The 11,405-nt window shown below is 47.1% G+C and overlaps 4 protein-coding genes across 4 annotated transcripts; 2 read left to right on the top strand and 2 right to left on the bottom strand.

Annotated features, from left to right (window-relative positions):
- Positions 1–494: 494 nt before the first annotated feature.
- PCYB_092270 (oligosacharyl transferase STT3 subunit) lies at positions 495–3,171 on the top strand (the record flags this gene model as incomplete). The annotated part of the gene is made up of 2 exons (XM_004222340.1): positions 495–611; positions 799–3,171. 2 exons carry the CDS (start codon positions 495–497, stop codon positions 3,169–3,171), a joined length of 2,490 nt encoding a protein of 829 aa, XP_004222388.1.
- A 949-nt stretch (positions 3,172–4,120) lies between these two features.
- PCYB_092260 (transmembrane protein) lies at positions 4,121–5,490 on the bottom strand (the record flags this gene model as incomplete). The annotated part of the gene is made up of 1 exon (XM_004222339.1): positions 4,121–5,490. A coding segment is annotated over one exon (1,370 nt), but the record flags the coding sequence as incomplete, so codon positions are not given.
- Positions 5,491–8,673: 3,183 nt separating this feature from the next.
- On the top strand, positions 8,674–10,080 carry PCYB_092250 (hypothetical protein; the record flags this gene model as incomplete). The annotated part of the gene is made up of 1 exon (XM_004222338.1): positions 8,674–10,080. A coding segment is annotated over one exon (1,407 nt), but the record flags the coding sequence as incomplete, so codon positions are not given.
- Positions 10,081–11,003: 923 nt separating this feature from the next.
- PCYB_092240 (cyclophilin) lies at positions 11,004–11,382 on the bottom strand (the record flags this gene model as incomplete). Its single annotated transcript, XM_004222337.1, has 2 exons — positions 11,004–11,129; positions 11,274–11,382. Coding segments are annotated over 2 exons (235 nt in total), but the record flags the coding sequence as incomplete, so codon positions are not given.
- Positions 11,383–11,405: the final 23 nt, after the last annotated feature.

Below are 11,405 nucleotides of genomic sequence, written 5' to 3'. Positions count from 1 at the left end.
GAACCAAACTTGTTCATTTTAGGAGGACTCGACACAGTTTGAGGCCCACCGACCTCCCCCCCAAAAAAGAAAAAAAAGGGGGAATGCCCACATCGCACGTTGATAAGCGAAAGGGGAGAAGAAATTCCTCCCAACTTGGAACTCTCCATTTGTGCAGTTGCCCTGTTCAATATCTTTCCATTTTGTGCCTTCAGTTCCAAGGGGGGGAGAGCTTTCCCCATTTGTAAATTTTACCAAAGGGGGGAAAAAAAAAAAAGAAAGATAATTCAGTATGAGAGATAATTCAATATAAGGGATACTTCGATATAAGGGATACTTCAATATAAGGGATACTTCAATATGAGAGATAATTCAATATAAAAGAAAGAGCACCGCATTACATTATGCAAATTGCACACTTAAGGGGTTACCTTTGGTGCCTCCCCCCCGGTGGAAGGTTGGCTTCCTCCCACAAATAGACATTTGCACACCTGCTGTGAGTGCCTCTTCGCATAATGGTTGAGAGCGAAACCCCGGAAGACGGTGAGGAGGTGGTCGACCTGGGGCTGAAGCCCCGGTTCTTCCTAAACCGCCTCCTGCATGGGGTATTCTGCAGCGGCGCCTTCCGCCAGGTGGGTTCTGCAAAGGCAGAGGTGTAAGGCGGCGCAGTGGTTCATTGTGCCGCCGCAGGGATAGTATCCACATACCTCCTGTGATTCCCTACCTGTGTTCGATTTGCTTCGTTGTAGTCACTGCTCACTCACGTCACCACGTCATCACGCCATCACGTCACCACTTCCTCCGCCCCATGATTTGTAGGCCATGAAGGAGGGAAAACGAAGGCAGCGTAAAATGGAAATCTTCATCGTGCTGTTGATCGGATTACTGAGCTTCCTCCTTCGTCTATTCTCAGTCATCCGAAATGAAGCAATCATACACGAGTTCGATCCCTACTTCAATTATAAATTAACAAAAATATTGAGAGAAAGCAATTTTTACGATTTTTGGAATTATTTCGATTCAAAGTCCTGGTTCCCTCTAGGGAGGACAACAGGACAGACCTTATTCCCCGGATTGATGTTAACTAGCTATTTTATTTACCAGTTTTGCAACATGCTTGGGTTCCTAATCGACATAAAAATTATTTGCATCTACATTGGACCTCTATTCAGTTTCTTCACTTGTATAATAACGTACATTCTAACAGTGGAGGTATATCCTTTTCGTGGTGCAGGATTAATAGCAGCTCTTTTTGTTTCCATGTCTCCTTCTCATGTGTCGAGAACAGTAGCAGGATCCTATGATAATGAATCTATTGCAATATTTTTACTCCTTCTTTGTTTGTACACCTGGATTAGATGTCTGAAGGAAGGTACTCTGCTCTCAGCTCTCCTCTGTTCACTCAGTACCTACTACATGGCCCTCTCATGGGGTGCCTATATCTACATTACCAATTCGATAAGCCTATATATGCTAGTGATTCTCTTGCTAAAGAGATATCAATTAAAAAATGTGATCTCCTTTAATGTGTATTATGTATTAACAACCATCCTTTGTTTGAATATCCCCTGTATTGAGAGATCCGTTTTTCTTAGCATCGAGCACCTTGGGACTCATGCCATTTTTGTTCTAACCAATGTGTTAGTGGTAGCCAGGCATGTGATTATCTATCTGAGAGTGGACCAAGAAAATTTCGAACGTAAGTTCGTGCAAATGTGCTTTCTCTTCTTTTTTCTCATTTTTAAATTTTTGATCTTTACACATAATCTGTCATGGAATCATAGATCAAGAACGCTACTAGATCCTACTTATGCATCTAAACACAATCCCATTGTCGCATCTATTTCGGAGCATCAACCAACCACTTGGTCTTCATACTTCTTTGATGTGCACCTTGTTTTGATTTTTGTACCCATTGGACTCTACGAATGTATGAAGAAGCAAGCCCCGATAGAAGCCTTTTTCTTGGGGATTTTTTCCGTCCTCTGTTTGTATTTCTCCTCCCTCATGGTTAGATTGCTTTTGATTTTTTCTCCCATCTCGAGTGTGTTGAGCGCCATAGGGTTGTCCTCCCTGCTCAGTCGCTACGTGCGCTTCCTGCGTGTGGCCCCCAGTACATACAGGGCGTCCCTACTCTTTGGAAGCGAGTTCCCCCGCGGGGAGAGCTACTCTTCTGAGGGCAGCTATTACACAGATGGGGAAGGCCGCTCCGATGGGGAAGGCCGCTCCGATGGGGAGGGCCACTCCGATGGGGAGGGCTGTAGAGGACAACTGACTTCCGAAGAGAAGGCGCACCGAGGAGGGAAAGCCAGCTGCACCGACGGAGAGAGCGATGCTAAGAGTGACGCTAAGGGTGACGCAAAGAGCGATGCTAAGAGTGACACCGCGAGCAGGTCGAACAATGCGTTGCCAGCCCCACCCACAGACGACCGAATCATCAAGCTTCCCTTCAACCGAACAGAAAACACCGAGGTGTCTATCCTGACGAGCATCTGCATCTTAACCCTCCTGGGCTACCTCGTAATTTTAGCTATCCTGCATGCCACATGGTGCTCATCCATTGCCTACTCCGAGTCGAACATAACCTTTTACAGCCGAAATGAAAAAGGAGAGAGGTACATAAATGACGATGTCAGGCAGATGTACAAATGGATTCAACAGAACACAAAAACGGATTCAAGGATAGTGGCTTGGTGGGATTACGGATACCAGTTGAGTGTCATGGGAGATAGAATAACCTACGTAGATAACAACACTTGGAACAGTGCACACATCGCCACAGTAGGGTTGATTTTTAGTGTAAACGAAAAACAAGCATACGACTATGTGAAGAAGCTAGATGCAAATTACGTCCTCGTCTCATATGGGGGGTATTCACAGAACTCCTCAGATGACCTAAACAAATTTTTGTGGATGCTAAAAATCACGAACAAGCAATTTAAGCATATAAACCCATTACTCTATTACTACCATGACCAGCATCACCCCTTTGGGAAAAATGCAACCTCCTTTATGTCGAATAGTCTCCTCTACAAGCTCTCCTACTTTAACGTGTCGAATGGAAAACATAGGGGGTATGACTACATAAGGAAGTTGGAGGTCCCGGAGGTCAAAGGGCTTCGCTACTTTGAAGAGGTGTTCACATCCGACGTGTGGGGCTTCCGCTTGTACAGGGTTAGGGAAGACGTGTGATGGGAGGGGCGAAAGTACATATGCAGGGCCAACTCGTCAGTTGTGTAGCTGTCCCCCTCATGTTCTATCCTATGGGGCCCACTCACCCATTTGACCACCTCTCGAATTGTCCCCTTTTTTTTTTACGTTAACTGCTTTGATTAAAGGGGCTTCATCACCTCTTCACGATGTCTCCTTTTCGTTCGCTTTACTTCTCCCCCTTTTTTGGGCGCCCCACTTTTGTGAAAATCAGTCCTGCCCATATGTGCACAGCTTCGTCACTGCGAAGTGTGCCTTTCCCCACGCACATAGCATACGATAAATGGTGTAGGAAAAACTTATGCACACAGATTACCCCGCACGGGGTTAATTAGCTTTACTACTTCGTAACAAAACTGCGTTATGTGTTAAAGGAGGGTAATGGGGGGGGGCACGTACAGCTAAGGGTACAGCTAAGGGTACACTTTCACGTACAGCTGCACGTACACCTTCACGCACAGTTGCACGCACAGCTGCACGTCCTTTGGCGAGGCGGACACCGCGAGGGAATAAACAAACAGATGTACGCGCGTAAAACGGTGCGCGTTGCGGGATAGACAAACGGTTAGCTGCAGGGGGGAGGGGCAGAAGCGTAACAATAGTCTCCTTTTTTTTCCGTCACCCTACCCCTTTATCTTAAAAAAGAACGCATGTCAGGTGCGGCTGGCAATGTCCCTACGAGTGCAGCTGCGTCAGAGGCGGCTAATCTCCCTACGAGTGCAGCTGCGTCTGGGGCTGCCACTGTTTCTACAAACGGAGCTGCGTCCGAGGCTGCCACTGTTTCTACAAACGGAGCTGCGTCCGAGGCTGCCACTGTTTCTACAAACGGAGCTGCGTCCGAGGCTGCCGCTGTTTCTACAAACGGAGCTGCGTCCGAGGCTGCCACTGTTTCTACAAACGGAGCTGCGTCCGAGGCTGCCGCTGTTTCTACGAGTGCAGCTGCGGAGCGTGCCTGTTCTTGAGCTTGTCGATCTTCTCCTCCTCGGGCAGCAGAGGAACAAGAGTGAGGGAAAAAAGGAGAAAAAATCCACAAATAAAAATATACAAACTGAGATTATCAAAATTATAGCTGTCGATTCTTAGGAGGTAAGTCAAAAATGAAGACGTTCCCTTTTTGGTTAGAGACCCTAAATTCTTAACACTCAAAATGGTAGCGAAAACACTGGCCTCCAATCCAGGCTGACATATATTTGCAGTTAAAATGAAGAGAGGCAACAGCTGTATTTCTGTAATTGCTTCGATTAAGAAGCCTCCACTGAGGACAAATAATTCATTAGAAATACCAAAATAAGTATTTATTTTCTCCGTCAGTACAATAGGTGATATATAAATAGGAAAGGATATCAGTGTGGTTAAAATGAGTGTCTTTTTCAACCCTTGGTTCTTCAAAAACAAGCGATATATGATAATACCTATGAGAGAAGCAATTCCATAGGTAAGTCTTAACGTCCCCATGAAAGATGGTCTGAATCCCAATTTATTTGTACAGAAGAAAAAAAAAGCATCATCATAATCGGGTCCTGACATATACACAAAAATGTAAAGAAATGGTCCCAAAAAAATTGGTGTATTAACGAATTTGATCAAATCCTGCAGTTGTCTAAGTATACCTTTATCTGATGTATATTCCTTTTCCTTGAGAAAGAGACACGATATTGAAATGATGAGAGGAAAGAGAGACGTTGCCATAAAAATATATTCCCTTGATATTTTCTCCAGAAGGTATCCTGAAAAATAAGCTACTGAAAGACTACCTATCGCTTTGGACGCTATGAATTCTGTCACTTTGTTTGTTCCTTGGGAATACGTTTTTCCAATAGAACTCTCCACTACTAAGGCTTCCGCTACTGTCGTGCAGAATGAGGCACATAGGGAAATAAAAAAGAGGATGAGAGTAGCTTGAAATACGGACAGCTGTAGAAATGCTAAAGCCAAAAAATTTAAGGACTGGAATAGACTGAAAAGGAAGAGGTAGGGCTTCCTTCTCATTCCAAAAATAGAAACCGAATCTGTCAAGAGCGCTATGGCTGGCTTTAAGATGAATGGGATGTAGGGGTACATCAATATGAGAGACACTTGGTAGGGTGTTAGACGAAAGTAATCCTTGAACAAGTAATATATGGCCAGTGATGCTAGATGGGTTAGGCCATCGGACAGCCCAACCAAGTATACCACTATCTGCGTAAAGTCTACATGACGCTTCGCCTTCGAACTGATCAGAGGTAGCTCCTCTCCCTCCGCCTTCCCTCGGTCCACAATCGGGTCGATGCTCAGGAACGGGTTATTGGACTTTTCTATCATGATAGCGACTCTTTCGCCTGGCCCAGCGGCTGAGAAGTGCGGCGGGGAAGCAGTGTGACGGGTAAGCAGTGTGACGGATAAGCAGTGTGACGGGTAAGCAGTGTGACGGGTAAGCAGTGTGACGGGTAAGCAGTGTGACGGGTAAGCAGTGTGACGGGTAAGCAGTGTGACGGGTAAGCAGTGTGACGGATAAGCAGTGTACTGGTGAACAGGTGGCCCGCTTCCACGAAGGACACTGCTCAGACGTGTCCTTTCGCGCCTTTTTCGTTTTTCCCGTACGGGGGTAGTACCTTTTTGTGACGGCTATGTTAGAGGGGGGGGGTTATCCACTGCAGTCTTACCGCCGTATTGTCCACTTGAGCCCTGCGCGGTGCGATCCACTCCGGTGCAGCCCCAAGCGACTCCCTCCGTGCTGCACTCGCACCACGTCGCCGCACGCAGCAAAAAAGGAGCTTTATATCTACGCTTTTGGCAAAATGACGGCCGCGGTGAATAACATTAACATATGGCATTAACAATGGTCACAAAAAAAAAAAAAAAAAAAACAACGTATTACCGAATAGTAACTCAAAGTGGACACGACCAATTTCACAATTTCGCGCATCTACCCGTTGGTGATGTACAATGCAGTCTGTTGCGACGGCTGAATTTTAACAACGTCCGCAAAATGCATTTCCACGTGTTTTTCGAGTGAGAAAAATTAAAAAGGAAAAAAAAGGAAAAAAAGGGGGAAAAAAGGAAACAAAGGGAAACAAAAAGGAAATGAAAGCGAAATGAAGCGAAACGAAGCGAAACGAACGCGAAACGAACGCGAAACGAAGCGAAACGAACGCGAAATGAAAAGGAAAAAAAAAGAAAAAAATAGGCGCCGGGTACAAAACAATTTTGCTTTCCCGTTCACTGCTGCGATGATGTGTTCGTCAACAGTATTGTTGCTCCTTCGTTTAGCTTTCCGTTATTTTGCATTATTTTGAATAATTTTGAATAATTTTCAATAATTTTCAATAATTTTCAATAATTTTGTGTAATTTTTTTTTTTCTCCCCATTTTGGGCATTCGTTAGGGGGCCGCCCAAGAAAGGTGGGGATACTGGAGCTGTTCCACGGCACGGCCCAAGCGTTGGCGCATACATACATGAGTGCGTAGTAACTGTACACTTGCATTTACACCTACGTACGTGGGCACGCGCATGCCAGTATGCCTGGGGATACTAATGCGAACAGCCACACATGCCACCGTACACACATGTGCCAAGCGGACGCACGCGCGGAGAAGCAAATAGGGAGCAGTGGGTAGCGGGCAGCGGGCAGCGGGCAGCGGGCAGACACTTACTTTCCCCTTCCACCACATGGACGAACATGGCGTTAGTTTCTACCCCCCCCTGGAATCATGTATGTACATCAGGCGCGTCGACCACCAAAGCCATTCGACGCTCGAATGCATACACATGTGGCTGAGGGGCAAGTACGACGTACGTATGTACGGTTGGATGTATGCGTGTAGCGCTGTTTTGATGCCTTCTTTTTTTACGCGGCTAATTTTGTTCTGGTTAAAAGAGCGGTTGGAATGTTTTCCTTTTTTTCCCCTTTTTTTTCCTTTTTTTTTCCTTTTTTCCTTTGTCGTGACGCTCATCGGCAGTACTCATGGGCCATCCTGCACAGGGGGCATGACCCGGTTTGGGTTTGCATTCCACACTCGCTTCAACGTGACAGTTTAGGGCTCACACTTAAGTTAGGGGGAAGCATCAGCGATCATTTTAAGGTTATCCCTACGCAACTCAGGAGACGCGGCGAGGTCAATGACGTGTGCCAGCTGGGAATGCTCACTCTGTAAGGTAACGCCCTGAGGTGTACAAAAAGGCATTCGCGGTCCGCATAAAAAGTTCAGCCAGTTTAGCCAGTTCAGCCAGTTTAGCCAGATCAGCCAGTTCAACCTGTTCAGCCAATTCAATCAGCTCAACCTGTTCAGCCACTTGGCCACGCCGCCGCGTCCGACGAGTTTACTCCGCGCGGCAGTGATGGGTAACAGGGTAGAGTTGCGCGTGGGCAGAGGCACACATAGGAACCGGAAAAAAAGGAGCCATAGGTGTTTTGCATCGCCGCGCTGGTGAACCGAACCCTGGCAAATGGGCGTTAGCCCTACAGGGGATAAAAAAAAAATAAAAATATATATAAGTAAAAAAAATAAAAAAAATATATGATAAAATAATCACGTACACGTGAAAAAAAATTGCCAAGGGGAAGCTGAAAAGGGCTGGGCGACAAAACGAATGCTATATAACTACGAAACCGGAACGCGACCAATTTTTTTTGTTTCCATGAAGCAGGAATTTCAATATTAGCAAAGTACCGAGGTCAGGCAGGCTTAGCATTCCAAGCATTTGACATAAGGTTGTGGCATTAAGTACCATTCCGTGTGACTAGCCGAGCTGGCAAAGTTTTTTTTTCTTTTTTTTTTTTTTTCTTTTTTTTTTTTTTTCTTTTTTTTTTTTTCTTTTTTTTTTTTTTTTTCCTGCGTGTCCATCATCCCCCTGAGCGTCGGCCTAGTCGCTATGTTCCAAAAGGGCAAGGCACATTTGGGGTAAAATCTGAAGAAGTGTAGTTGCCCCTGTTAGGTCGCCTTCGCCTAGGTAGCGGTGTGTACCCGAACGTGCCTGTGGGGGGTCCGTGAGGAGGCCACGTGAGGAGGCCATGTGAGAAGCGCCACGTGAGGATCCCACGTGAGAACTGCCACGTAAGAAGTCCACGTGAGGATCCCACGTGAGAACTGCCACGTGAGAAGGCTATGTGAGGATCCCTCGTGAGAACCCCTCGCAAAAGGTTGCCCCCCTATCCCCGCAACACCCACATTGATGATGCCATTCAGGGGAGAAGGGACTTGCCCATTAGCGCTGAACAAGAATATCGCGAAGTAACTCGACTGTGTGTCCCCTATCGACAGAACTCGAGCCAGGGAGAACTGCCCATATGAGATTACAACCGCTGCGGCGCGACTCGCGGCCACCGCCCCGCGGCGAGAGGAGCACCCCAACCCCCACGTTCACGTCCAAGCCCAAGTTCATATCTCTCCCCGTCACCCAAGCTCACGCCTATATCTCTCCCCGTCGCCCAAGCTCACGCCTATATCTCTCCCCGTCGCCCACGCCCACATCTCTACCTCTCCCTCTCCCTCTCCACACTGTAGCCCAGTATGAACGAAATAAAAATCTCGTACCTGAACTATCCCATATATGGAATAGGGTCCAATGATAAGTACGTGGTGACATCGGGAGGAGGGGGGGGAAAAAATTATGGAATTGAAGACCTCCTTGATATTAACACGTTTGACGAGAAGGAAAAGAAGTTGCAAGTTCTGTGGTCGACGACCCAGCAAAGAGGTGTTGTCGATTCGATTATCTATGATGAAAAGTATGACATATGGTTAGGTTCAGTCAGGAACGAGTGTGTTATTTTCCAAATAAATGAAGACACCGGTCCAAATATCATACACAGCTTCGTCACGGACTTTAGTGAGAAACACTCCAGGCAAGTGGTCGTCAAATTTTCTTCCGTCAGTAACTTCATTTTAACAGGGGGGGAGGACAAAACGCTGAAGCTTTGGAAGCTCAAAATTGCAGCAGGAGAAGCGGCAGGAGGGGGAGCGGCAGCAGGAGGAGCGGCAGGAGGGGGAGGCGAAGCAGCATCAACAGCAGCCGCAGCGACCGGAGCAGCCGCATCCGCAGCAGCCGGAGTAGCCGCCGCATCCGGAAGGGTCCCCATCGGGAAGGAGAAAAACTACTTCATCGACACGTCCAGCAACATAGTCGAGCACATAGGAGACTTCAAAGGACACGAAGAATGCATCAAAGATTGCGACATAGCACAAGACGAAAAAATTCTGTGTACATGTTCCTCTGATAATTCACTTAAAATATGGGACACACACACCATTGTGAATCTACACACAGAACAAATGACGAATCCGAAACAAAAAGGTGACAAGCTAAATTTCCGATGCTGTAAATTTATGAGAAATACAAAAAGGACTGATAATTTCGTGTATACTCTGTTAACGACTGCGTATACATCGAGAGGAAATAGCTACCTCATTATTTGGAATGTCTTATTTGATGACAAGAAAGAAAAATTTTGTTGCACAAAGCAGAAGTTTATTTGGTTGGATGATAGACCATGTTGCAATATCGCCATTAGTCAGAATGAAAAATTTCTTGCATTAGGGTTCAGCACAGGTGCCCTAAAAATTTACAACAGTAGGTATTCCCTTTTAGCGCATTACAAGAAGCATGAGCTTCCCATCACTGCTATGTGTTTCATCAAAAATGATACCTTTTTACTTTCCGCCGGGGCTGACTATAGCATAAGCTGTCTTCACATTAACTCGTTTAGCTTCCGTTACTTGAGGAGAATATGGAAGCTCTTCCTCATATTGATGGTCTTGCTGACTCTGTGCATCATTCTGCTTGATTTTTTTAACGTTGGTTATGACCTGCGCATGAAGGATATCATTCAGGGCAAGGCCGGGATGGCCAAGACAAAGAAGAAGGGTCCCAAGGCAGCGCGCGGCCCACCCGCTGCCTCGGACGAGCTGTGAAGCGGGCAATCTGACAATCGAACTGCATAACCATGTGTACGTCGCAGGTGTGTCAATGTGGAGAGAATCAAGTCGAGACGGCCTCATCCTCCGCGATGGGGTTGGCGTGTATTGTCACGGACTCTATCAGGATGTCCTTCAGGGGCTTGTGCTTTTCTCCCACGGGTTCTGCGAATTGATTGGCGTGAGGGGGAACGGCAAGGTTAAGTGACGGGGAGGCATGGAAACGGATCAACTGGTGCGGCACGCCAGGCGGGGCGATCAATTGACAGGCGTCGCAAACGAGGCAGGGCGATCAATTAGCAGGCGTCGCAAAGCAGGCAACACGTGTACCATTTTCCAGAACGGACAGGACATCCATCCCATCAATGACCCTGTAAGATGAGTAAGCAAAAGGGGGAGAGGGCAAGTTAGTGGCTGGCCTTATCCCAGCGAGGGGGCTTCTTTCCGAAGTGCGCACGCCAGGAGCGTTGCGCGCACTCTGCATCTCACTCCATGTGGATGTCTCAGTGTGGAAGTCCCCATGTGGATGTCTCAGTGTGGAAGTCCCCATGTGGATGTCCCCATGTGGATGACCCCATGTGGATGACCCCATGTGTATCTCCCCATGTGTATCTCCCCATGTGTATCTCCCCATGTGTATCTCCCCGTGTGTATCTCCCCATGTGTATCTCCCCGTGTGTATCTCCCCCCGTGACTCTCCCCCTGTGACTCTCCCCCTGCTACTCTCCCGCCGACTTTCTTTTTTTCATTTTTTCAAAACAACTCTGTCGAAATGCGCATGCTGTGCGTGCCCCCAACTCGAAGAAGCACTCGAATTTTTAATCATCCGCTCATAGCACGACACAGTGTGCGTAAGTTTATGCCACTTTTGTCGATGCAGTCTGCCTTCCTTTGGTGGAGTTAATCCCCCTCGTTTGTGTTTACTTTCCAAAGACCGGGTAAACTCCATTTAGGTGCGGCTGCCTGGAGTAGGTTATGAAGAACTGCGACCCGTTCGTGTTGGGTTTGCCTTTGTTGGCCATGGAGACAATTCCACGTTTGTCGTGCTGCAGGTGGGAGTAGGGAAAAAAAGGGAAGCATGGATTAGCAGTGGGACGAGTAAAGCAAATACTAACTGCAAAGAGACGGGGTGATAACCAAAATGACGTTTCGCGCTGGCCAAGTGGCCACCACAATCCCATCCGCCGAACCTTCAACGTCGATTGAAATTCGTCTTCGAAGTATTTCCCAAAGATGCTTTCGCCGCCTTTTCCTGTGTTCGTTGGGTCCCCACCCTGGATGGCGAATCCTTTGATGTTCCTGCGCAGGCGGACAGGAAAAAG

This window comes from Plasmodium cynomolgi, chromosome 9, assembly GCF_000321355.1.
Source record: "Plasmodium cynomolgi strain B DNA, chromosome 9, whole genome shotgun sequence".
Classification (NCBI taxonomy): Eukaryota; Apicomplexa; class Aconoidasida; order Haemosporida; family Plasmodiidae; genus Plasmodium; species Plasmodium cynomolgi.
Note: the sequence above shows the minus strand (reverse complement) of the source record. Positions and strands in the feature narration are given on the sequence as shown.